This window comes from Myotis myotis, unplaced genomic scaffold, assembly GCF_014108235.1.
Source record: "Myotis myotis isolate mMyoMyo1 unplaced genomic scaffold, mMyoMyo1.p scaffold_m19_p_32, whole genome shotgun sequence".
In the NCBI taxonomy this organism is placed as follows: domain Eukaryota; kingdom Metazoa; phylum Chordata; class Mammalia; order Chiroptera; family Vespertilionidae; genus Myotis; species Myotis myotis.
The window spans coordinates 1500537-1523723 of record NW_023416338.1 but is presented as its reverse complement, the minus strand read 5'-3'; the positions used below and the strand labels follow the sequence as shown (position 1 = coordinate 1523723).

The 23187-nt window shown below is 49.1% G+C and overlaps 2 protein-coding genes across 17 annotated transcripts in view; both read left to right on the top strand.

The window, feature by feature from the left end:
• AKAP8L (A-kinase anchoring protein 8 like) overlaps positions 1–17435 on the top strand; it is a 33420-nt gene extending 15985 nt beyond the window's left edge. For 3 of the 5 annotated variants that reach the window (XM_036302541.1, XM_036302542.1, XM_036302540.1), the window contains 10 exons: positions 961–1414; positions 1510–1606; positions 1697–1767; positions 2103–2166; positions 3066–3174; positions 4625–4766; positions 4866–4971; positions 5190–5320; positions 16845–16940; positions 17049–17435. In XM_036302541.1, the coding sequence (XP_036158434.1) occupies positions 961–1414; positions 1510–1606; positions 1697–1767; positions 2103–2166; positions 3066–3174; positions 4625–4766; positions 4866–4971; positions 5190–5320; positions 16845–16940; positions 17049–17360 (1582 nt within the window). In that variant the 3' untranslated portion in view covers positions 17361–17435. Of the gene's footprint in view, positions 1–813; positions 874–960; positions 1415–1509; positions 1607–1696; positions 1768–2102; positions 2167–3065; positions 3175–4624; positions 4767–4865; positions 4972–5189; positions 5321–16844; positions 16941–17048 lie in introns of all 5 variants that reach the window. The other 2 variants (XM_036302543.1, XM_036302539.1) reach the window with 2 other exon arrangements.
• Positions 17436–17644: 209 nt separating this feature from the next.
• AKAP8 (A-kinase anchoring protein 8) overlaps positions 17645–23187 on the top strand; it is a 33381-nt gene continuing 27838 nt past the window's right edge. For 2 of the 12 annotated variants that reach the window (XR_004966663.1, XM_036302526.1), the window contains exons 1-4: positions 17889–18376; positions 20156–20194; positions 22223–22255; positions 22771–23047. Coding sequence is in view for 11 of the 12 variants with exons in the window: in XM_036302526.1 (XP_036158419.1) it covers positions 18310–18376; positions 20156–20194; positions 22223–22255; positions 22771–23047 (416 nt within the window). In the remaining variant the exon portion in view is untranslated. Of the gene's footprint in view, positions 17805–17884; positions 18377–18914; positions 19192–19217; positions 20038–20155; positions 20195–22222; positions 22256–22376; positions 22631–22770; positions 23048–23187 lie in introns of those variants that run through there. The other 10 variants (XM_036302531.1, XM_036302529.1, XM_036302533.1 and 7 more) reach the window with 10 other exon arrangements.

Genomic DNA, 23187 nt, shown 5'->3' with positions numbered 1-23187 from the left:
AGCGGCCTACAAAGAACTGTCCCTGTCCTCGTTATGCAGGTGGGGACATTAGGCCCAGGCAGGTCACACCCTTGCCCGAAGATGCCCAGGAATAGGTGGTGGAACTGGGCCTGGCGCTCAGACTTGCCCTACTCCAGAGCATCATGCTATGGGTATTTGTTACTGTCTGAACTGGTGCAAGTGCAGGAGTTCTTGGGCCCTATCAAGAGGCTTCAGTGAGGAGGACACACATATTTTTAGTATAAGGTGGAGTGGAGTAGCCTAATGACTCCAGCTGGCAGATGGGGGAGAGCAGAAAGTAGGTAGGGACCTGGCTGGGCACTGGTGGGGTCAAGTGAGAACTCTAGAGCCACTGGGAGGCAGAGGGACTTGCTTGCATGGGCTTTGTAGCAAGTAAAAAGTGTGGGAGGAACCCTAGGCACACCCCCTGCCCTCAACAGCCATGGTACTTGGAGCTGAGGTTGTGTAGCACTGAACACTTGCTGTGCCTGTGAGACCAGGGTGGGTCTGGCCTGTGGGGCTTTGGTTGCAGCCGAAGTTAGAATGGCTCTCTGCAGTGCCTTGTCAACTCCTGTGGAAGGTTTGGCCGATTGCTATGTAGGGTCAGTGCCCTAACCACCCTCATCCCCACCCCTGTCCCAGGCTCCAGGTTGATGTAATAGACATGTACATGTGCTTCCAAAGGGTTAACGGTTATCAGGTGTCTCTGCCCCTCAGACCCTCCTCCTGTCATCAGTCCTCAGGGTCCCCAGGCTGATGCGTGTCCACATGCAGGCTTGGGAATACCAGCTGAGGGACCCTTCCTGTTTCTAGAACTCTGCTCCTGAGAGGCCTTTTACCTGGCATTTCTGAACATTGAGCCCCTACAGCAGGGTGGGTAGGTGCTGGAGGGAGGTTTGGGGGAAGGCAAAGGCAACGGGACCTGAGGCCCTCCCTGATGCTTGCCACCTGCCTCTGCAGATATGATTCCTACGAGGCCTGTGACTCGAGGGCCGTCCTGAGTGAGCGTGACCTTTACCGGTCGGGCTACGATTATGGCGAACTTGACCCTGAGATGGAAATGGCCTACGAAGGCCAGTACGATGCCTACAGAGACCAGTTTCGCATGCGTGGCGGCGACACCTTTGGCCCACGGGCTCAGGGCTGGGCCCGGGACTCCCGGAGTAGCCGGCCAATGGCCTCAGGCTATGGGCGCATGTGGGAAGACCCCATGGGGGCCCGGGGCCAGTGCATGCCTGGTGCCTCCCGGCTGCCCTCCCTCTTCTCCCAGAACATCATCCCGGAGTATGGCATGTTCCAGGGCATGCGTGGTGGGGGTGCCTTCCCAGGCGGCTCCCGCTTTGGCTTCGGGTTTGGCAATGGCATGAAGCAGATGAGGCGGACCTGGAAGACCTGGACCACAGCTGACTTCCGGGTGAGTAGAGGAGGCCTTCCCTCTTGGCTCTTGAGTGGGTGGAGGAAAGGGCCCGGAGCCATCTACCTTGACCTGGCTCCCTCTTTCTGACCTAGACCAAGAAGAAGAAGAGAAAGCAGGGCGGCAGTCCTGATGAACCAGACAGCAAAGCCTCCCGAACCGACTGCTCAGACAACAGTGACTCGGACAATGGTGAGCCAGGGCACTGGCTGCTGCCCCTGCCCCCTACCTCCTGCCCCCTGCTCCATGGGGCTCCTGGGCTGAGCATGTCTCCTCTTCCAGATGATGGTACCGAGGGAGAAACTGCAGATGGCACTGAAGGTGCAGACGCTGTGGAAAAAGGCTGCAGAGCGGTAAGTGGCTCTGGCCCTGTGTGCTCTGTCTGCAGGGGTGCCAGTGAAGAGTGGGTTGCCTGAGCACCTGAGCACAGAAGAGGGCTTTCACAGGCCATCCTGAGGCAGTTCTGCACGCAAGCATGGTCACCACAGGGAGACAGGGAGCTCTGGTGGAGGGAGCGAGGCTGTGGGGAGGCCTTCCAGCCAGGACGGAATGAGCCCTCCATACAAGGGATGTGGGGAGAATGTGAGTCAACTGGCCCAGTGCCTGGCATGTAGCAGGGCCTTGCCATTTAGAGCCATTATAAACAACTACATATGCTTGACATTGGATTTTTGACATCGTGTCTTAGGAAGGAGAAGATGAAGAGGGAAAAGAGGAGGGGAAGGAAGATGGCAAAGAAGATGCAGACAAGGGTGAGTGTTCTGAGTGGCCTGGGTGTTGGAATGGCTCTCCCAGGCGCTCATGGTGGGAGGCATCCAGCTGAGGGCAGGATTGTGACAGAAACGTGGACAGCTTGGGCGCTCCCTTGTGGGTTTGGCAGGGGGCTCCTTGTCCTCTGCCCCTTCACACTTTGTCCCTGTTCTTCCCAGACAAAGGCTGTGGGTGGCAATGGGCCCTGCCTAGCACATTGATTTTGACTTCAGGTGGGGGGAACAAGAAAAAGTATGGGTGGACCCCAGGCACATCCCCTGCCCTGGTCCCTCAGTAACATGAAGTTCAAGTCCTCAATGGCCAGTGTCTGAGCTAGGACCCTTGGTGCAATTTTTATGGCTCTGGTTTGCGTGTCCTCTCCCTTAGCGCCTCTCCAGCCCCTGTGTTGGGAGTCCGTGTCCCCCCACCCGAGTGATGAGCGCCAGCAGGTACCTAACAGTAAATCCAGCCTCAGCCCACTATTGCCGCAGTGCCCGGTGTGGGGGTGGGCAGGGCCATGTGAGCTTTGGGGTCTTTGCCCCTGGGGGCTACACTTCAGCCCCAGCCGCAGCCTCCCTGCATCCCACCACCTAAGCCCTCCCCACCAAAACAGCCTCTCTTTGCCTTCCAGCCTCCCTGTGGCCCACTCTTTGGAGCATGGGTGTCCTGGAGAGTGGTGGGGTCAGCACGTGTCCTTTCCTTTTAAGGCCAAAACCTAGGCCAAAACTGCTCCCTGTCCAGCCCAGGGTACCCCACCTACTCAAGGCCAGAGTTCTTGCTCAGGCAGCTGCTCTCAGAATGGACTCGTTGGAGTAAATGTCAGGTGATGCAGCTAGAGGCCACAGGGCCTGCCCTCACCTGTTGGAGCCAAGCTGGTAACTATGTCCCTTTGTTCCCATAGGGTCCCTGAATGCCCAGGATGAAAGTGGCCAGACAAAGCACAAGTTACAGGCAGGCAAGAAGAGCCAGGACAAACAGAAGAAGCGGCAGCGAGACCGCATGGTGGAAAGGTAACCACCTTCCCTGCAGCCCTTTGCCTCTGCCTCACAATGGGGCTGCTACCAGGCTGGCAGGGCCATAGCTCTGCCGCCTCACTGCCCTCTGGCCTCCCTTGGGAGCCTCCACCTGTTCGGCCATGCATGGACCCTGCTTCCCACCCAGCCCAGCTCCCAAGGCCTGGCTCATCCCCTGTCCCTCTGTGCCCGCCTGGTGACCACTGTCGTCTTTGGCCTGAAACCTGACATTGCTCAGCACCGTTGCCCAGAAGCTCCAGTCCGGAGCGGGAGTCCGGAGGTGCACTGGGGGCATGGTGCCCCTGCGGGAGGGGGCCTGCTCATCAGAGACTCAAGGTCCAAGGTGCCTGTGCCACCACAGCTAGCTGCCAAGAGGCCACCGCCGTTCCCAGAAGAGATGGCAGCACCTGTGGGCTGTGGCAGCCTCGGGCCTGCCCTCCGCCCTGTCCCCTGGCCCTGTCAGGCCAGGCCTATCTGCGGCTGAGCCCTTCACGCCCCTTGGTCGGGTCTGTCTGCCCTCAGGGCTCCCGTATTGGCGCTTGCCTCCTCCTCCTCCGCCTCAGACTCTTGCTCTTGCTGGACCTTCCTCAGCCTCGCCGGCACCTGGCCCCTGGGCTCTCCAGAAAAAGCTGACCCCGTGGCCCAGATAAGGACGTCCGGCAGAGGTAGGGACCTGCCCCGAGGCCTCGGTGGCGGCTGGCCTCCTCCGCCCCTTGCCACGGCGGCCTGCTCCAGCCCAGGCCCCAGACCCTGGGCTTCTGCTGTGAACACCAGGCCCAGACAGAGCACCTCGCTCAGGTGACTCCAGGTTGCCCTCTGGCAGGCCGGGCAGGCGTCCTCCTTCCAGCTCAGACTGGTCTCTTCTTGGAAGAGGAAGATGAGGCAGCAGGCGCCCAGGCCGGCCTGCCGCCCATCCCTCCCGACACCACCCCCAAGCACTCTGAGCAGAGGATGGGCTGGGCCTTTCAGTCCCCCAGACCCCAGGAGGAAGATGCAGCACCTTTTCTGGCCCCGCCTCGGGACTGCGCACTCCACTCTGCACCTCAGGGCCACCTGGCTCACGCCAGAGCATCCTTCCTTCTGGTCCCCAGCTGGGCCAAGTACACAAGCTCCTGCCCAGCCTTGGTAGAGAGGCCTTCCGGCTACCTTCCAGCGATCCTTGCCTGTTGTAGCAGCTGCTGCCTCAGGCTTCGGCAGGCTTCAGCCTCCTGCCTGTGGGAAGGAAGAGCTCCTCCCCTGCCCCCATTGCAGTAACTACAGCCTGCAGACTTTCTGTCCCTTCCTACTCCCAGCCCCACTGGTCTTAGCCTGTCCCCCTGCTGGGACTGCACTTCAGAGGCCCGTGAGAAAAGCCTGTTTCAGGGCTTCGGAGCTGGGTTGGGTGAGGCAGCAGCACTGCTCCATGGGACCCTCAAGGCCTCAACCTCTCATTTCCCTCCTGTGGCAGGATCCAGTTTGTGTGTTCGCTCTGTAAGTACCGAACCTTCTATGAGGATGAAATGGCCAGCCACCTTGACAGCAAGTTCCACAAGGAGCACTTTAAGTACATAGGCACCAAGCTCCCCAAGCAGACGGCTGACTTTCTGCAGGTGAGCCTTAAGGCAGCACGACTGCTCCACTCTTCTCAGTCCCCTCAAGACATAGAACAGCCCGCATGATCCTTGGTCTCTCCTCGGTGTCTCTGGCAGGAGTACGTCACCAACAAGACTAAGAAGACAGAGGAGCTCCGAAAAACTGTGGAGGACCTTGATGGTCTGATCCAGCAGATCTATAGAGACCAGGATCTGACACAAGGTGAGGCAGTTCCATCTCACTCCCACCGGCATGGCCTCGGTCTGCCCTCCTCTGGTCATGATTCCCCTCTTTCCCCAGGGACTGTTTGTGAGAACAGCCTCAGGCTCACGTGGAACTTACAGGGTGAAGTGAGGAGCTAGTCTGGTGTTTTTCCCTAACTCCTGGGTTTGTCTTAGGCTCTTGGTACCAGTGGCAACTCCCTCCTTTTTCCCCTATAGAAATTTCCATGGAGCATTTTGTGAAGAAGGTTGAGGCAGCCCACTGTGCAGCCTGTGACCTCTTTATTCCCATGCAGTTTGGGATCATCCAGAAGCATCTTAAGACCATAGATCACAACCGGAATCGCAGGGTGAGTGGCCGTCCTGTGGGGAGGTCCTGGGGTTATAACCTGCCTTCTAGTTAGGGACTGCAAGAGGGTGCAGGGGGAAGTTAGACATTTCTGGCCCAGTGCAGTCACGGAGAGGAGTGGGAAATGGAGACTGCTGGAGAAGGTGACATGGTGACATCAGAGTTGGACCTAAAGGAGCAAGTAGGCTATGGAATATGGGGATCTCCATGTATATTGGAGCCAGTGACCAAATTAGGTTCAGAAACCGTACAGCAGAAGTGTACAGTATACATGTTGCTGGAGGAGGGGTTGGACTTTAGAGGTTCACGAGGGTTGGGCTGAAGGGTCTGGGCTTGTTCCTGCAGGCAGCAAAGTTTGTCATTAAAGGACTAACAGGATTAGAGTTGGTGTTGAACTAGAGACTTCGGGCACCTGATGTGGGAGGAAGGCTGTGGCCAATGACGGGCTGCTGCACAGAGATGTGCCTCCACCTTGGGAATGAAGAGAAGGGCAGGATAAAAGTGCTGTGTAAGGAAGCAAACAGGAGGTCAGCATGAGTGAGTGACAAGGAGTCTGGAATATCTCAGATTTTTGGCTTAAGTACTTGGTGGACAGTAGTGCTACCATGATGGGGAGGGCAGTATATGGTACAGGTAAAGGAACATATTTGGTAAGAAATTGAACAAATTCTGTCTTAATTTTTGCAGCGAGTGCTCAGTGCCTAGCACAGAAATCAGAGTAGGTAGGGTTATCTTTTTTGGTTGAATGGGTGACATGTCAGGTTGGAGGATGCTGTTAGACATCGGGTGGGGTTGGAGGGGACTGTGCAGTAGGGAGAGAGCTAAAAGGACCAGGCCTAGTATATTACAATTGATTGTTTTGGGGTATTAAACCACCCTTGCATACTGGGATAAGTTCTGCTTGGTCATAGTTTATGATTTTTTTTATATGTTAAGAATTTTTGCATCTGTATTTATAAGAGATATTGGTCTGTGGTTTTTGATGATGTCTTTGATTTTGGTATCAAGGTAATACTGGCCTCAAAGAATGAGTTGGAAAGTTTTTCCTCTTATGTTTTTTGGAAGAGTTGGTAAAGAATTGGATTAATTTTTAAACAAGAATTGGTATTAATTCTTCAAGAGTTTGGTAGAATTTGCCTCTGAAGCCATCTGGACCTAGGCTTTTCTTTGTAGGTAGCTTTTCTATTACTAATTCAATTTCTTTACCTGTTATTGGTCTATTTAGATTTTTTTTTTTTTAACTCAGTTTCAATAGTTTTTGTCTTTCTAGAAATGTGTCCATTTCATTTAACTTACCTAATTTATTAGCATACATTTGTTTATAGTATTCCTTTATAACTCTTTTTATTTCTGTAAGGTCAGTAGTCCCCTTTTTTCATTTCTGATTCTAGTAATTTGAGACTTTCTTTTGTAGTCAGTCTTGCTGTATATAAATTTTTGTTAATTTTATGTTCTTTATAAAGAACACTTTTGGTTTCATTGATTTTCCTCCCCCTCATTTTTCTCTTCTTGACTATATTAATTTCCACTCGAATATTTATTATTTTCTTCCTTCTGCTTATGTTTTAGTTTTAATTTGCTGTTAGTTTTACTAATTTCTTTTCTTTTCTTTTTTTAAAATATATTTTATTGATTTTTTACAGAGAGGAAGGGAGAGAGATAGAGAGTTAGAAACATCGATCAGCTGCCTCCTGCACATCCCCCACTAGGGATGTGCCCGCAACCCAGGTACATGCCCTTGACCGGAATCGAACCTGGGCCTTTCAGTCCGCAGGCCAACGCTCTACCCACTAAGCCAAACCAGTTTCGGCTACTAATTTCTTAAGAGAGAAAGTTAGGTCTTCTCTGAGTGCTGCTTTCACTGCATCCTCATTTTTCGTTTATCGCAAGTTATTTTCTGATTTCTCTTCTGATTTCTTTTTATATTCCTTTGGTTATTTAAGAGTGTCATTTAATTTCCATATATTTGTGAATTTCCCAAATTCATTTCTGTTAGTGATTTCTAATTTTATTCTGTGTGATCAGAAAACATACATTGGGGTTTTTTTCAGTCCTTTATAATTTACTGAGGCTTGTTTTATGGCCCAATTTTGTGTTGTTTTTTCTTTTTTTTCCAGTCCTTTTTAATTTACTGCAGCTTGTTTTATGGCCAGAATATCCTAGAGAATGTTTCTTGTGCACTTGAGGGAAAAAAAAAAATATTCTTCTGTTGTTGGGTGGGGTGTTCTGTAGATATCTGTTATGTCTATTAGCATTTATAGTATTGTTAATGCCATTTATTTCCTCGTTGATCTTCTGCCAAGTTGTATATATTAATAAAACTGGTATATTGAAATCTCCAACTATATTGTTGAATTGTCTGTTTCTCCCTTGATTTCTGTCAATTTGTATTTTATGTATTTTGTTGCTCTGTTAGGTGCATCTATAATTGTTATGTCCTCCTGATACATTGACCCATTTTATCATTATAAAGTGTCCCTTTCAATCTTAGTAACAGTTTTTGTTTTATATGTTATTTTTGTCTAATAGTAGTATACCCAGTTCAGTTTTCTATGGTTGATGTTTGTATATCTTTTCCCATTCTTTTACTTTCCATTTACTCATATCTTTGAGTCTTTTGGATCTACAGTGTGTCTCCTATGGACAGCATATAGTTTGATCTTATTTTATTTTCCAGTTGGACAATCTCAACCTTGTGAATGGACCATTAAGCCATTTACATTTAGTGTTATTATTTATACTAGAGGCTCAGTGCATGAAATTCATGCATGGGGAGGTCCCTCAGCCTGACCTGCAGCCTCTCCAATCCAGGAGCCCTCAGGGGATGTCCTACTGATGGTTTAGGCCCACTCCCCATGGTTCTCTGCTCTCTGCAGGGCCTGCCTGCTCCATACCACGGTGATGGGCAAGCAGGCCCTGCTGGGTGCTGCCTCCGGGCTGCACTTGCCTGCTCCCGGTTCGCCCTGGCAACAGCCAAAGCAGGCCCTGCTGGGTGCTGCCTACAGGCCACGCTTGCCTGCTCCCAGGTTGCTGGGTGCTGCCTGTGGGCCACTCTTCCTGCTGGGCTCGCATGACTGGGGCGATGCTGCCAGCATCCCACCCTGGCCTCTATGGGCGCCGCCATCTTTGTCACGGAATGATGGTTAATTTGCATATTACTCTTTTATTAGATAGGATTATTGTACTTATATCTGTTCTATTCCCATTCTAGTTCTACCATTGCTTTCTGTTGTATTAAAAGTTTTTAGTGTAAACTTTAATTTCTTTAATGATTTTTTTCTGTACTACAGTTTTGGGCATTATTTTCATAGTGATTTCTCTAGGCTTTTCACAAATTCTTCAAAATCTTCGTATATAGTAACTTAATTTTATTGATATTAAGTTACTCCTATGTAGCGCTCCACATAGAAAGTTTTTGTGTTATTATTGTTATTATAGTATTATATCAGTATGTTATAAACCCAATGATATAATACAGCATAATTATCACTTTAATAATACTTTATTTTTTTTAATATATATTTTATTGATTTTTTTACAGAGAGGAAGGAAGAGGGATAGAGAGTTAGAAATATCGATGAGAGAGAAACATCGATCAGCTGTTTTCCTGCACACCCCCTACTGGGGATGTGCCCGCAACCAAGGTACATGCCCTTGACTGGAATCGAACCTGGGACCTTTCAGTCCGCAGGCCGATGCTCTATCCACTGAGCCAAACCAGTTAGGGCAATACTTTATTTTTTAAGGAAGCTGACAGAATGTAGGAGAACAGTTACATATTTCTAGCTTTAGTTATATTAGCTTTCTTATTTCTTTTTCTGGAACTCTCCATTTGGATTCTTTCTTTGGATTTGTTTACCATTTGTAGTTATTTCCTTACTAGAGGCCTAGTGCACGAATCTGTGCACAGGTGGGGCCCGGCTGCCTGCCCCAATGGGCCAGTGGTGGGGAGGGGACGCGGGAGGTTGGCTGGCTGGCCCCGACCCTGATTGGGGGCGGGCTGGCTGGGAGGAGGGGCTGTGGGAGGTTGGGAGAGTCTGATCAAGCCCCGATAGGGCCGGTTGGCTGCTGCAGTGCATGTCATAGCAACCAGTCGTTCCAGCCGCTTGACTTTTACATATAGATTAGCCCAATACAGCTTTACTAACCCCCCTCTCTTTGTCCTATTATTGACAAATATATTACATTTCTGTATGTCATAGGCCATATAATACAAATACATAGTTTTATGTAACTGCTTTTTAAATTGGTTTGGAAGAGAGGGAAAGAAATCTGCATTTATAGTGTCTTATAATTATATAATTACCTTTATTGTTCTTTCATGTAGATTCACTTTACTTTCTGGGATCACTTGCTTTTACTTTGAAAAAATTCCTTTGGTATTTTTTCTTTTTAAATTGATTTTAGAGAGGAAGGGAGAGGGAGAGAGAGAAACATCAATGATGAGAAATAATCATTGATTGGCTGCCTCCTGCACACCCCCTACTGGGGATCAAGCCCTCAACCTGGGCATGTCCCCTTGACCAGAATCGAACCCAGGACCCTTCAGTCCACAGGCTGATGCTCTATCCTCTGAGCCAAACCAGCTAGGACTTCCTTTGGTATTTCTTGTGTGGTCTGCTGGCAGCAAATTCTCAGTTCTTTATTATGGAATGTCTGTTTCACCTTCATTTTTGAAAAACAGTTTGGCTGGGCATAGGATTCTTGGTTGACAGTTTTTTCTTGAGCATTTTAAATACTAGTATGTTATTCCACTACTTTCTGGCCTCATTTCTGATGAAAAGTCAGCTTTTTTTTAAAAAAATATATATTTTATTGATTTTTTACAGAGAGGAAGGGAGAGAGATAGAGAGTTAGAAACATCGATCAGCTGCCCCCTGCACATCTCCCACTGGGGATGTGCCCACAACCCAGGCACATGCCCTGGGCCGGAATCGAACCTGGGACCCCTCAGTCCGCAGGCCAACGCTCCATCCACTGTGCCAAACCGGTTTCGGCGAAAAGTCAGCTTTTAACCATACTGGGATTCCTTTTTAAAAAATGATTCATTTTTCTCTTGTCACTTTCAGGATTTTACTCTTGTCTTTGTGGCTTTCAGCATTTTTATTATGATGTGTCTTTGTGGATCTTATTATTTGGAAATTTGTTGAGCTTCTTGGATGTGTAGATTAAAGTTTTTCATCAGATTTGTGAAGTGTTTTTTTTTTTTAATATATTTTTATTGATTTCAGAGAGGGAGGAAGAGGGGGAAAGAGAGATGGAAACATAAATGATGAGAGAGAATCATTGATCAGCTGCCATTTTCTTGTTGATCTTCCTGACTGGGAATCAGACTGTGACCTCCTGGTTCATAGGTCTGTGTTCAACCACTGAGCCATGCCAGCTGGGAAGATTTGTGAAGTTTTTAGCAATTATTTTTTCAGATAATTTTTCTGCTCCTTTCTTCTTCTGGTGCTCCCATTATGCATAATTGGGTCACTTGTGTTAAAGGTTGTCTGAGACTGACTATTCATTTTCCTTCATCCTTTTTTCTTTGTTTTTCAGATTGTATGATATCTACGTACCTATAAATTCGCTAATTCTCCTGTCATTTCAAATCTATTGAGCCCCTCTAGTGAATTTTTCATTTTCATTGTATTTTTTAGCTCCACGATGTATATTCATTTCTTTTTTATATCTTTTTATTGATATCTATTTGATGAGCCGGTGTTGTCATGCCTTTTCCTTCTTCCCATCCCCCAAGTCTTATGATTGTGCTTGCTTGTCTATTTGTTTAGTTGACTAGTAAAATTGTTTTAATGCAGTCTCTTTCATCCCCACAATGTAAAGCCTCTGATATTGTGCCTTGGAGGAGGAAGCCATAGGCAAGTGCACAGCTATCCTGAGATAACAGTGGTTTATACAGGGCTCTCTTGGACTGTTTCTTTCCCAGACTACACTCAGGTGTTACACTCTACAAATTGTTGGTTGATTTCTCTATTTCTTTCAACAATGCACTGAGTCATTAAATTGTTCCCCAATCTGATCTAATTAAATCTGGGCTACTTTGCAGTGATCATTTTTTTAATTGTTTGAGATTTATTCTGAACCCAGGAAGGTTCTTAGCTGTCTGTTTTACTGGTTCTTTCTGGTAACCCAGGCTGTCAGTGGTTTAGTTTATATTGCTAGCAAATCTACCTGTCTCCTTTTAATTACTTTTCTCCACACTTTTCCTTTCTCCACACACTCCACTATTTGGAGAAAGCTCAGTAAGTTTTGTTGGGAAGAGACTGAGAGCTTATGTTTTAAGATCTTCCTTTCTCCCTGGGCAGAATCTTTGAGACTAGGCTGTGGAGCTGGGATTGAAGACAATGGAGCACTTCTCTTTGAGTGACTCGATTGCTTTAGAAGAGATGGTGTGGTGGGGGGTGGGTAGGTAGCTGTAGCCTCTGGTCTTCTTGGTTTGGCTTTGGTTTGCCTCTTCTGGCATTGGATCTCTGCTTTGTGAACAAGCCAGTATTCTCAACATGCCATGCCCAACCAAGATCAAGCCTCCATTCCATGGGGGCTGGCTAGAAGAAGGGAGCCCCCACCTCTGCTGAACTTGCCCAGAACTTAGCCTCAGAAGCAGGTAGCTAGATGTGGACATACTGTCCCTCCTGGGAAGATAGAGCCCTTAACTGTGATGAACTGGGTATAGGAGGCGGCCTGGCGGTACTGTCTATAGTGGAGTTTCCATCATGCTGAGCTGTGAGGCAGGGAAGCCACAGATCATGTTTTAACCACCACAACTCACACTTTTTACTGAGTTTTAGTAGCTTTTCCTCAATGTTCATTCATTTGCTCTATTTTCTTTTTCTTATTGATTTTTTACAGAGAGGAAGGGAGAGGGATAGAGAGTTAGAAACATTGATGAGAGAGAAACATCGATCAGCTGCCTCCTGCACACCTCCTACTTGGGATGTGCCCTCAACCAAGGTACATGCCCTTGACCGGAATCGAACCTGGGACCCTTCAGTCCACAGGTCGACGATCTATCCACTGAGCCAAACCAGTTAGGGCAATTTTGCTCAATTTTCTTAGGATCATTTGTAGAGACTAAATAGTCAGATATTTGTTTGTTTTATTTAATGTATTTATTTATGCTAATCCTCACCTGAGGATAATTTTTCCTTTTTTTTTTTTTTTTTTTTAAGAGAGAATGGAAGGGAGGGAGTGGGGGAGAGCATGTGAGAGAGCCAGTGAGAGAGAAAATCTATGAGGGAGAGACACATCAATTGGTTGCCTCCTGCACACACCCTGAACCGTGGCGGGGGATCAAACCTATAACCCAAGTACCTGTCCTTGCTGGGAATCAAACCCATGAGCCTTTGATGCACAGGCTGATGCTCCAACCACTGAGTGACACCAACCAGGGTTTGTTTTTTTGTTTTTTGTTTTTAAGTAGTTTTCATCAGTTTCACTAGGGAGCAGGTCTGCAGAACTTCTCAGGCTGCCATGCTGGAAGGCTATTTTCAAATTCATTTTTAGGGACCCTTTTTAACCTTAATTCCAAAAATTGGTAAGGGTAATACCAACATGAAACTGTAAATTCGTTTATTATCTTCTCTATATGAAAGGCTAATATGCAAAGTGTCCCCCTAAGAGTTCGATCACTCACTATGACGCTTTGACGTACGCTGACCATTGGGGCAGTGCAGAGCGAAGGAAGGCCAGCAGCCAGCAGCCAGAAGGCCCCAATCAGCCCTGATCTCTGGCCAGTCCTAGGAACCCTACCCGTGCATGAATTTCATTTAATACTTTTATTCTTTAAGTAGAATAAAAGCATTAAATAAAATATTAGTAATTATCAATCTAGTAGTGATTCAAATGTGTGATATATTATAAGTTTGTTTCTGGAATACAAGGATAAATAAGCAACATCAGTATAAAATACTGGAAATTAAAACTTTTTATATGCAAATAAATGAGTATATTCTCAGAAAATAGGAATGATTCCAACAAAATGTTCTTAATTCATTGAATCTGGTAACGATGTTGGGATTCAAGATAACATACAAAATATACTAGTTTTTCTCCACTATTGTAATAACCAGTTAGAAACATAAATGGGAGATGGGGAAATCCACTTACAATAACCACAAAATGCATTGAAATAATTAGGAATGTAGATTTAAGAAGTTATAGGATCTTAAACTTCAAAGACATGAGACAAGACCTCATGCATGACAGAACAGACTGTGTTCTCAGGTGGAAGAGTTAATAACAAGACACAACAAAAACCAGTTCTCCTCACATTAACGTAGACAGTGCAATTCCAGTCAGAGTCTAGGGAGGGGTACTGACTGAAATTATTTCAACGTTTCATTTGTAAAGGTTAGTTTATACAGAAAGCAGTAGTGAATTCAGGGCCTTGCTTTATCAGATATATCTAACTGCAAATCCAGTGCAATTAAAAACAAAAAAGTGTTAATGGCATAGTAATAAAACTAGAACCAGAATAGAGTCAGTCTAGTGAAAGAGCCCAGTGCCTTTTGGAACTTAGTATTTGTCAAAGTCAAGTACAGGTCCCTTATCTGAAACCCTGGGGCCAGATCTTTTTAAGTTAATTTTTGGATTTCAGGACAGCTACACTAGGATCTGGGAGAGTGCCTTGTAGTTGAACCACCAATAATTCTTCAAGTGACTCGTATAAGTGGGATAAATAAAGATGGTACAAAACATAATGTCAGCTCATGTTTTGCCACCAGGTGAGTTATAGGGGAAAAGTTTTGGGTTTCAGTTTTGTAAATAAAGGGTTGTAGACCTCTGTGTCAATTCAGTAGGGGAAACTGGTTTATCTTATAAATTTCCGGAAAGGAAAGAAAGTTGGCTTCTATCTCATACCATATATTTAAATTCCAGAAATCTTAAATGTAAAAAACAAAAGAACAAAATTTAGAAGATTATTTGTTTACCTTGATGTTAAAGGAAGCCTTCCTGAGCAAACCGGGAAACCCAGACATTGTTTTAGTTCAGTTGGAGGAAGCATGGTTTACAGCTGTTTTGTAAAGTACTCGGGTACTCTGCCTTTGGTGAACCTGTTTGGTAGAATTAAAAGCACCAGCATAGAATTACAATGGAACCTCAGTTCTCAAACTTAATTTGTTTTGGAAGGCTGTTCAAGAAGCAGTTTGTTCGAAAACCAAATCATCCTCCCTACCCCGCCCCCCCCACCCCCCCAATTAATCCGTTCCAGACCCCAAATGATTCCCTGTATTAAATCTTTCTTATATAAGGTACATGTCTAATGTGCTGCTTGATCTGTAAAGAAACACTTCTTAAATTTATCAACTACCCTCTACTAGCCTTAAAGGAATCATTGTCAGCACTTGTCTTTTAGGTCAGCATGCAGCATCTTTGCATGTTCATATATCACTGCCTTCAAAATGCTGTCACGGGCTAACTGCTTTTTGATTATCCAAGTCAAGTTTTTCTACTACTTCAATTGCCTGTGATCATTGTTTCTTTCACACCATTAGCAACTCTTGATGCCCTATTTATTTTAAAATTGTGCTAATTGTCCATTGCCAGCAACAAAAGCAAACAAAAATATTCACAGCACAGTTCCCTGAGATGTTAACAACCTGAAGTTTAGCAGAAAACTGACTCATACTGGCTCATTCTCTCCTTTGTTTGTTACCTGAAAAATGCTTTTTTTAAAAAAAAACACACAAAAAACCTTGATGTTATTTTATACATTACTACTTTTTTAGAATTATTCTTTTTTAAAATATATTTTTATTGATTTCAGAGAGGAAGGAAAAGGGAGAGAGAGATAGAAACATCAGTGATGAGAGAAAATCATTGATCAGCTGCCTCCTACACACCCCCTACTGGGGATTGAGCCTGAAACCTCGGCATTAGTCCTTGACCAGAATCAAACCTGGAACCTTTCAGTCTGCAGGGCAACGCTCTATCCACTGAGCGAAACCAGCTAGGGCTGAGAGAGACTTTTTGTCTTGCTGATGTATCAGCATGAAAGAGTTTTCAGGTCAAGAACTGAAGTTTGTTTTCCGTGAACAACTTGGTAGACATTGGAATTGTTTGAGATGTGAGACCTCGGAGAACTGACTGTATTTGTTTATTTTGGTGCTGTTTGGTTATTGTAGCTGAAATCTAGAAACAATGTAAGTGTGCCTCAGTTGGGAGACATTGTGGTGTGTGCTTAAGAGTTGGAGAGGAGCTGGTCTGTTGTTGTATCCTAATTGTTCATCTCTAACGTTTCATTTTGAGCATGTGGGAGGGAGTTCTATTAATATTTTGCCCAAGTGGTGGAGGAAATGTGTAAAAAACCCCAAAACAACAGCAAGGCCAAGGCAAGGAAAGGGAGTACAAACAGCAAGTGAAACATGATGTAGAGTTGGCTGGGGCTCAGTAGGTAGGGCTTCCCCCAACAAAAATGACTTTATCAGTTCCTTTCTGCTTATTACCTTTGTAATGATGAAGGTGCGATTGGCTGTACCTCACCACTGAGGAAATCACTTGGCAGTTTGGTGTAAATCCTCCCAGACAAAAGACTTGCAGCTATACAGACAGTCTAGCCTACATCTTTATTACCAGGGGAGAGGTGAGCCCTATTTCAGGACTGCATGGGTCTTTTGAATGTATGATCTGTTTAACCACTTCTCCACTGAAGAACACTTAGGTGCTCTCCGGCTTTTCACTACTGTATGCACGGTTCCAGTTCTTAAACTTAGGATAGATTCCAGGAAGAATTGTTCAACTATTTTTACTTTTTTTGTTGTTTTTTGTTAATTCTTACCAGAGGATATTTTTTCCATTGATTTTTAGAGAGAGTGGAAAGAAAAGGGAGAGACAGAGAGACACATCAATTGGTTACCTCCTGCACATTATCCCGACCAGGGCTGGGGTACCTGCAATCAAGGTACGTGCCCTTGACCAGAATCGAACCTGGGACTTTTCAGTCCGTGGGCTGATGCTCTCTATCTACTGAGCCAAACTGGCCAGGACCAAAAATTTTTACTTTAGATACAGTCTATTAAACTGCTTTCCAAAAAATATAAACAGTTGAGCCCCTTGTCAGCAGTGTAGAATTACACCCCAATTACATTTGGGTCTAAGGCTTCATCTGGGAATCCTATGGATTAAAAGGATATATGTCACTTAAATATACTGTTTGACATTTGTATTCCAGTTCTGTGCTTATGAGGGCAGCTGGCTCTGTTCTGGATTGCTCATTTGGCTTTTAGTAGGTTTTTAAATATGTAAGCAAGTCAGATTTCTGCAATACAGCTGTAAAGATGTGTTTTTACTCAGTTACATACAGTAAGTATGGTGTGGAAGAATGGAGCATTTCAGCAATGGTAAAATCAGGCCATGGCTCGCTCCATGCTTGGAGGGTGGCCACACACTTGTACTCAAGGTACACTTAGAAACCCACACAAGGTGGAGGTGTGCAGTGAGGGAGGGCCCTGCCATCTGGCAGGTGGGGGTCTTTTGGGACCGGGAGCAGCCTCTCCATCCCCGCCTGCTCCTATCCGCAGCTCATGATGGAGCAGTCTAAGAAGTCCTCCCTCATGGTGGCCCGCAGCATCCTCAACAACAAGCTCATCAGCAAGAAGCTGGAGCACTACCTGAAGGTGAGGCGCGGGCGCCTGGAGCCTGGCTGCATCCCCAGCCCCCGTCCTTGTCCCCAGCCCTGGTCCCGCGAGTCCTTTCTCCCTTTAGCATCTGTGCCCTTCCCACAGGGCGAGAACCCTTTCACCGACAGCCCTGAGGAGGAGAAGGAACAGGAGGAGGCCGAGGGCAGCGCCCTGGATGTGGGGCCATTGATCCAAGTGGCAGGAGGCACGGAGAGTGCCGAGAGCACGCAGGCGCAGCCCCCGGTGCCCCCGGAACCGGCCCCTGGCGCCGCGTCCCCCCCACCACCGCCGCCACCCCCCGAGGAAGACGAGGAGGCTGTGCCCCTGCTAGGCGGGGCGCTGCAGCGCGAGATCCGTGGCATCCCCGGCCTCGACGTGGAGGACGACGACGAGGAGGGAGGCGGGGGCCCCCCGTGACCAGGGTCAGGGCTGGGCTGGACGCACGTAATTGAGGCTGGAAGCCGAGCTTAATAAAGTTACTCCCACCCCGCCTCCAGGCTTGTCTGTGGGCAGCGCCGGCGGCAGGTGGGAGGTGGGACCTCGCGGCGGGGGGAGGGGGGCGGTGCTTGCGGGCGAGACCTGGAGGGGCGGGGACCAGGAGGGGCGCGGTGAGGCCCCGAGGACCGACCAAAACTCCCAAGATGCTGCGCGCCGATGCCGACCAACCGCAGAGCCAGCTGGGGAGATGGAGGCGGGCTCACCGGGGAAGTCGGGCAATGGTATTGCGCGGGAGGAATTACGCGTGTGCCCGGTCTTCCAGTAGCGGGCGACGGGAGGTACGTCGAGCGCATGCGTCCGTGGCAGCCTAGAAAAAGGGGCTGCTGGCGGGCCGAGCCGAAGACATGGAGCAGGGCTACGGAGGTTCGTACGGCAGCGTAGGGAGGGTAGGCGCTTTTCTGGGCAGCGGCCGCTCGGAGGGCCGCAGGGCCAGGGACCACGCCTGAGGTCGGTTCCCGCAGCCCGGTCGTGCGGCGAGGCGGACTGGGCGCGCGCCCGCCGCTCATTGGACTGCGGTGCCGTCGCTCCCGCGGCATTACGTCGGATTGGATGGCGGTGCCACGGGAGGCGGGCGGAGCGCGGCGTCCTGACGCTGGGATGGGCTTCAGGGGGCGCCTTGGGCCGTCGGGTCGGTTTCTAACCCTTAGTTTCGGCGGGTCGAACCGCCTTGCTCACCGCGCCCGTGCTCGCCGGCCCGCCGACTTCCCCTTCGGAAGACGCCACAAAATGGCGGCGCCGGGGGGCGGAGCCACAGTCGGCGCTCGGGGGGTGCGGAGTCCTCTCCCTGGCTGTCAGGCCTGTCCCGGGATCCGCGGGGCTCGGTGGGGGCCTCCGCGCGGCGCACGTGGCCAGGCGCTCCCGCCCCGGAATGCGCCTGTGTGGCGCGGGGTCGGAGTCCTCCCTGCCAGCTCCGCGGTGTAGCGCGGCCGCACCGGGTGAGGCTTCTGTGAGGCTCAGCCTCGGGTTCAGCGGTGGATCTGACCCCGGACGGAACCTGAGGGTCAGATGCTGGGTATTTCCTTGGGCAGAGCTGGAAACCTGATGTAGCCCGGGGTGGTGGCGGATGGGTGGCTCCCTTCCAGGGACTCTTACGGTGGCCCGGAGGTGCTAGGGCCGCGGGAAGAGGACGTGTGCCCTCTCCCCGTGTGGGTTGCAGGGCCTGTCGCAGGGGGACCTGCCCTTCATCTCCCGGGTCAGTCTCCTGGGAAGCCCCTGCTCGGTACTGGAGCCGAGTTTGCCCACTGGGAACAGTTGGGCTGGACCAGGCGCAGGTCCCTATCCAAGTATCTGGGGTTCCAGAAGCAGGCGACCTGGTCTTGGAAGCGGCAGCTAGAGAAGACAGTGTCTTGAAAGGGGGCAGCGTGAGCAGGATCCAAACCGCGGGAATTGCAGAAGCAGAGAGGTTCTGAGGTGCACGGGTGTCCGGGGGTCCTCAGCCTGACTGGGTCTCATTGTTATTTGCCTTTCTGCCAGATTTTCCCGCCAGTAATCCTGGATCATACAGGCCCTTGGCTTGGAGAGGCGCCCCCCGCCTTCCTACCTACTAAAAACCTGTCAGGCTCAGTCAGATGCTGCAGCTTCCCTGAATCATCCTGTAGCTTTAACACCTGGAGTTACTTCCTAGGACTCACTGAGCCTTGACAAGCTCCCTGACCGTTTCCAGCTCCGTGGTCTTGGGCAAGTGACTTAGCTTCTCAAGCCTTTACAACAAGAAAAACAGTACCAGTCTCAAGGGGCGTCATGAAGTTCTGTGAGTAGCATGCGCCCCAGGGTGAAGCAGTCAGTGCCCTGCAGTTGGTCACGTGCTGTCAGAACCGCACTCTGCGTTCTCTGCACAGCTATGGAAGCTGCATGGTGCGGGGAGAGGGTGCCTTGCGGAGGGCAAACTTCAGTGTGACTTTGGGTCAGATACCCTAACCGGAGCCTTAGCTCCCTGGGCTCTGAACGGCATTCTGTGAAGCTGGCTAATGTGTGCTCAGTGCCTGTTGGGTGTCAGCACACAGTAGGCAGTTCGCTAGTGGTTTGGGTTGCTCAGGTGAGGGAGATCAGTTACATTCTTGCTTTATAAAGGTGAAGTCATTTGACGGGTGTAAATAGCTGCCTGTGGCCAGCTGTGTGCCTCATGCAGGCTCATGGAGATGAAGAGGGGCCAGGCAGATGCTATATTGGGGTTTGGAGGGACAGAGGAGCGACCAGAGGGGAGCACAGTCTGATTCTTGGGGCCAGGATGAAGCCCTGGGACTTGAAGGTGCCCCGGAGCATTGGAGGGTTCAAAGCCATATGGAAGTGAGACCTAGAGTGGCACAGTTGTGTCCTAGCGGTGGGCACTTCTGGGTGCTTAGTTGGTGAGCCAGGGAGGGGAACGGAGCTGAGTCCTAATGATGGGCTGGCGGGTGGCTCTTCCTGTGTCACCCTCAGTTGTGGGTTGAGGCTCAGGCCAAGGTTCCTCGGCAAGTGACAGGCAGAGCTGGCTCAAGGCCCCTTCCCCACCCCTCTTCTTTCTGCTTTGACCTCTGGCAGGTGGAGTGTGATGATGCAGCCAGCCAGCTGTGAGAGGACCTTTAGGGAGGCAGCGTTGTGGTTATGCTGCCCTCTTGTAAGGCTGGCACTGAACTCCTTTGAGGAGATCCCTTTAGGTTCTTAAGAGCCAACTCCAACGCACCTGTTGCTGGTGTGACACACAGGATCCTAATTCACACGTCTTCTGTTCACAGGCTATGGGGCATGGAGTGCTGGACCCACCAACACCCAGGGTAGGTGGAACCTGCTTTGTGGGAGGCATGGGCTCCCGGGACCCCCACTCCAGGCACCAGACTGACAGCTGTTCCTGAGGCTGCACCAGGAGACAGTGGCCTGTAGCCTGGAGAGGCACACAGGGGGTGGGGTGCAGCCCAGGGGCCAGGAAACCTTTCTGTAAAGGGCCAGAGAGTAAATGTTTTGGCTTTGTAGGCTCCATGATCCCTGTAGGACAGAAGACACCATAGACAACTTACAAACAATGGACATGTCTGTTCCAGTAATACTGACTGAAGGACACTGGCGTTCGCGCACCGTATAACTTTTCATGTGTCACAACGTAGTCCGTTTCAGCAGTCTGTTATTTTAATCTGAGTAAATAGCTGAGTGTATAATCAGAGACTTTTCTTTTTAATCCTCACTGGAAGAGTGAAGAAAGAGAAACATCAGTTATGTGCCCTGACAGGGAGCGTGGGTGGAACCTGAGACCCTCCAGTGCACAGGCCAACGTGCGAACCACTGAGCACACCTCCCAGGGCTATCAGATACTCTTTTAATTAATGGACTTTATTTCTTTTTTTAAAAAAATATATTTTATTGATCTTTTACAGAGAGGAAGGGAGAGTGTTTTATAGAGAGTTAGAAACATCGATGAGAGAGAAACATCGATCAGCTGCCTCCTGCACACCCCCCATTGGGCGTATGCCCGCAACCAAGGTACATGCCCCTGCCCAGAATTGAACCCAGAACCCTTGAGTCCGCAGGCCAACGCTCTATCCACTGAGTCAAACCAGTCAGGGCTAGACTTTATTTCTTAATATATTTTTATTGATTTCAGAGAGGAAAGGAGAGGGAGAAAGATAGAAACATCAGTGAGAAAAAAACTTCGATGATCGGCTGCCTCCTGCATGCCCCCTACTGGGGATCAAGCCTTCATGTGTCCCAGCTAGGAATTGAACCTGTGACCTCTTGGTTCATAGGTCAATGCTCAACCACTGAGCCATGCCAGCTGCGCTGGACTTTATTTCTTAGTAGTTTTAGATTTATAAGATTAAGCAGGTAGTATGTCGAGTTTCATACACTCAACCTTACCTTCACCTCTACACAGTTATCCCTATTAGCATCTTGCATTAGCAGGATACATTTATTACAATTAACAAGCCAGTGTTGATACACTGTTATTAACTGTAATCTATAACTTACATTAATATTTACTCTGTAGTATATAGTTCTATGGGTTTTGACAAGTGAATAAATGATGTGTATCACATCACGAAATATTCTTTTGATTTTTTTTTTTTTTCTTCCTCAACCATTTAAAAGTGTGGTTGGCTATACAACAGCTGGCAGTGGGCTAGGTTTGGCCTGGGGCCTGTTGGCTGAACCCTGCTCTGGAGTCCAGATCATGGCACTATGCATTTGACCAAAATGTGCTCTGATTATGAGCTTTTTTGCGGCATCGTCCAGGAATTTGGACGATGGCATCCTTTGTTTTCTGAGCCTGGGATTTGCCCCTATTACTGTTGGGGGGAGGGTCACTTCTCTGCCCATCACCGAGTGTCCCAGAAAGAGGCCTTCCATGCCACTCAGACACATGTCCTCTTGCTCAGTTAAGTTAGGGACATGATTTTCCACTGCGTTCTCCATGTTTTTGGCAGTGCCTGAGCTCTGGCTCCTAGTGAGTGCTGGCACTTTAGAAGCGCTCTGCCTGGGGACATGCCCATTGGCTACTTGGCTGGTGGCCCACACTGGATGAGCTTCTGGGGAGGGCTGCAGCGTCCTTTCCCTTGCTGTGATGCGGAGACCAGGCTTGCCTAGGAGGGAAGCCCTGATTATGCTTAGCTGAGTGCTCTGGAAGAAGTGAGTTTCATAGTTCCTGGCCTTAGTAGGCAACCACAGGTGCCTCCCAGAGTGCTGCCATAGCACCTGCAGCCCTGGCCCGGGGATAGGGGAGTGAGGTGACAACTGTCCAATATAGGGTGTGGGTTGTCTTAGGAGCCTTTGTTCTGCAAGCAAAGCTCTTGTGTGTTCTTGTTTCCTCTAAGGTGCATATGGAACTGGTGTGGCCAGCTGGCAAGGTAGGCCCTTCTGGGGGTCAGTGGGTGGACACGAGGGTCTCTGGTCAGCCATCCAGAGGAGCTGGGATGCAGGGACCCCCATCTCCCTTCCCGACTGTGCTTATATCTCTCCTGAAGGCCTGCATGCTGGGCCTGAGGTGCTGAGGGGGCCTCGCTGGGAACTCGCAGGGGATTGTGGTTGTGTTCTGGGAGCAATATCTCTATGGTGGATCTGTCAATAGCCCAACTGCCACTCTGGGCTCTCAGCCACCTCTGGCTTTGGATGGGAAGCAAGTCTTAGGATCTGACATTGAAAATCTGCTCAGAATTGAGGTCTCACCTCCACCCTCCTCCTTATGCCTTTATGAGCTATACAAAGGCAATGTGGTGCGCAATGTGAGTGATGCAAGCGGCACTTGGTCCCATAACCCTCTTCCTTCTTCCCTAATGGCAGTGGGTACTCCTCTATAGACAAGTCCACCTGGGCTGGCTTTGTGGCGGCTGAGGTCTGACTTGCCTCTTCTTCCCTTCGGCAGGTTATGAAAACTACAATTATTATGGTGCCCAGAACACCAGCGTCACCACAGCAGCAACCTACAGCTACGGCCCAGCCTCCTGGGAAGCCACCAAGGCTGGTGATGGCCTGGGGCCTGGGGGCCCTGCCATACATATGGCTTCTTATGGCCCAGAGCCATGCACTGACAATTCTGACTCGCTCATTGCCAAGATCAACCAACGTCTAGACATGATGTCTAAGGAAGGAGGCAGGGGTGGGAGCAGCACCGGTGGGGAGGGCATGCAGGACCGGGAGAGGTAATTACACACCTGATCCCTTCCCTGGGCATCCAAACATCACGCTTTCGAGGGACTGGGCACCTGCTCTCCCGGGAATGCTCTTCCCCGGTCCCTCCTGGGCATGCGTCGATGAGTCGGGCCTTTGTTGGGATAAGAGG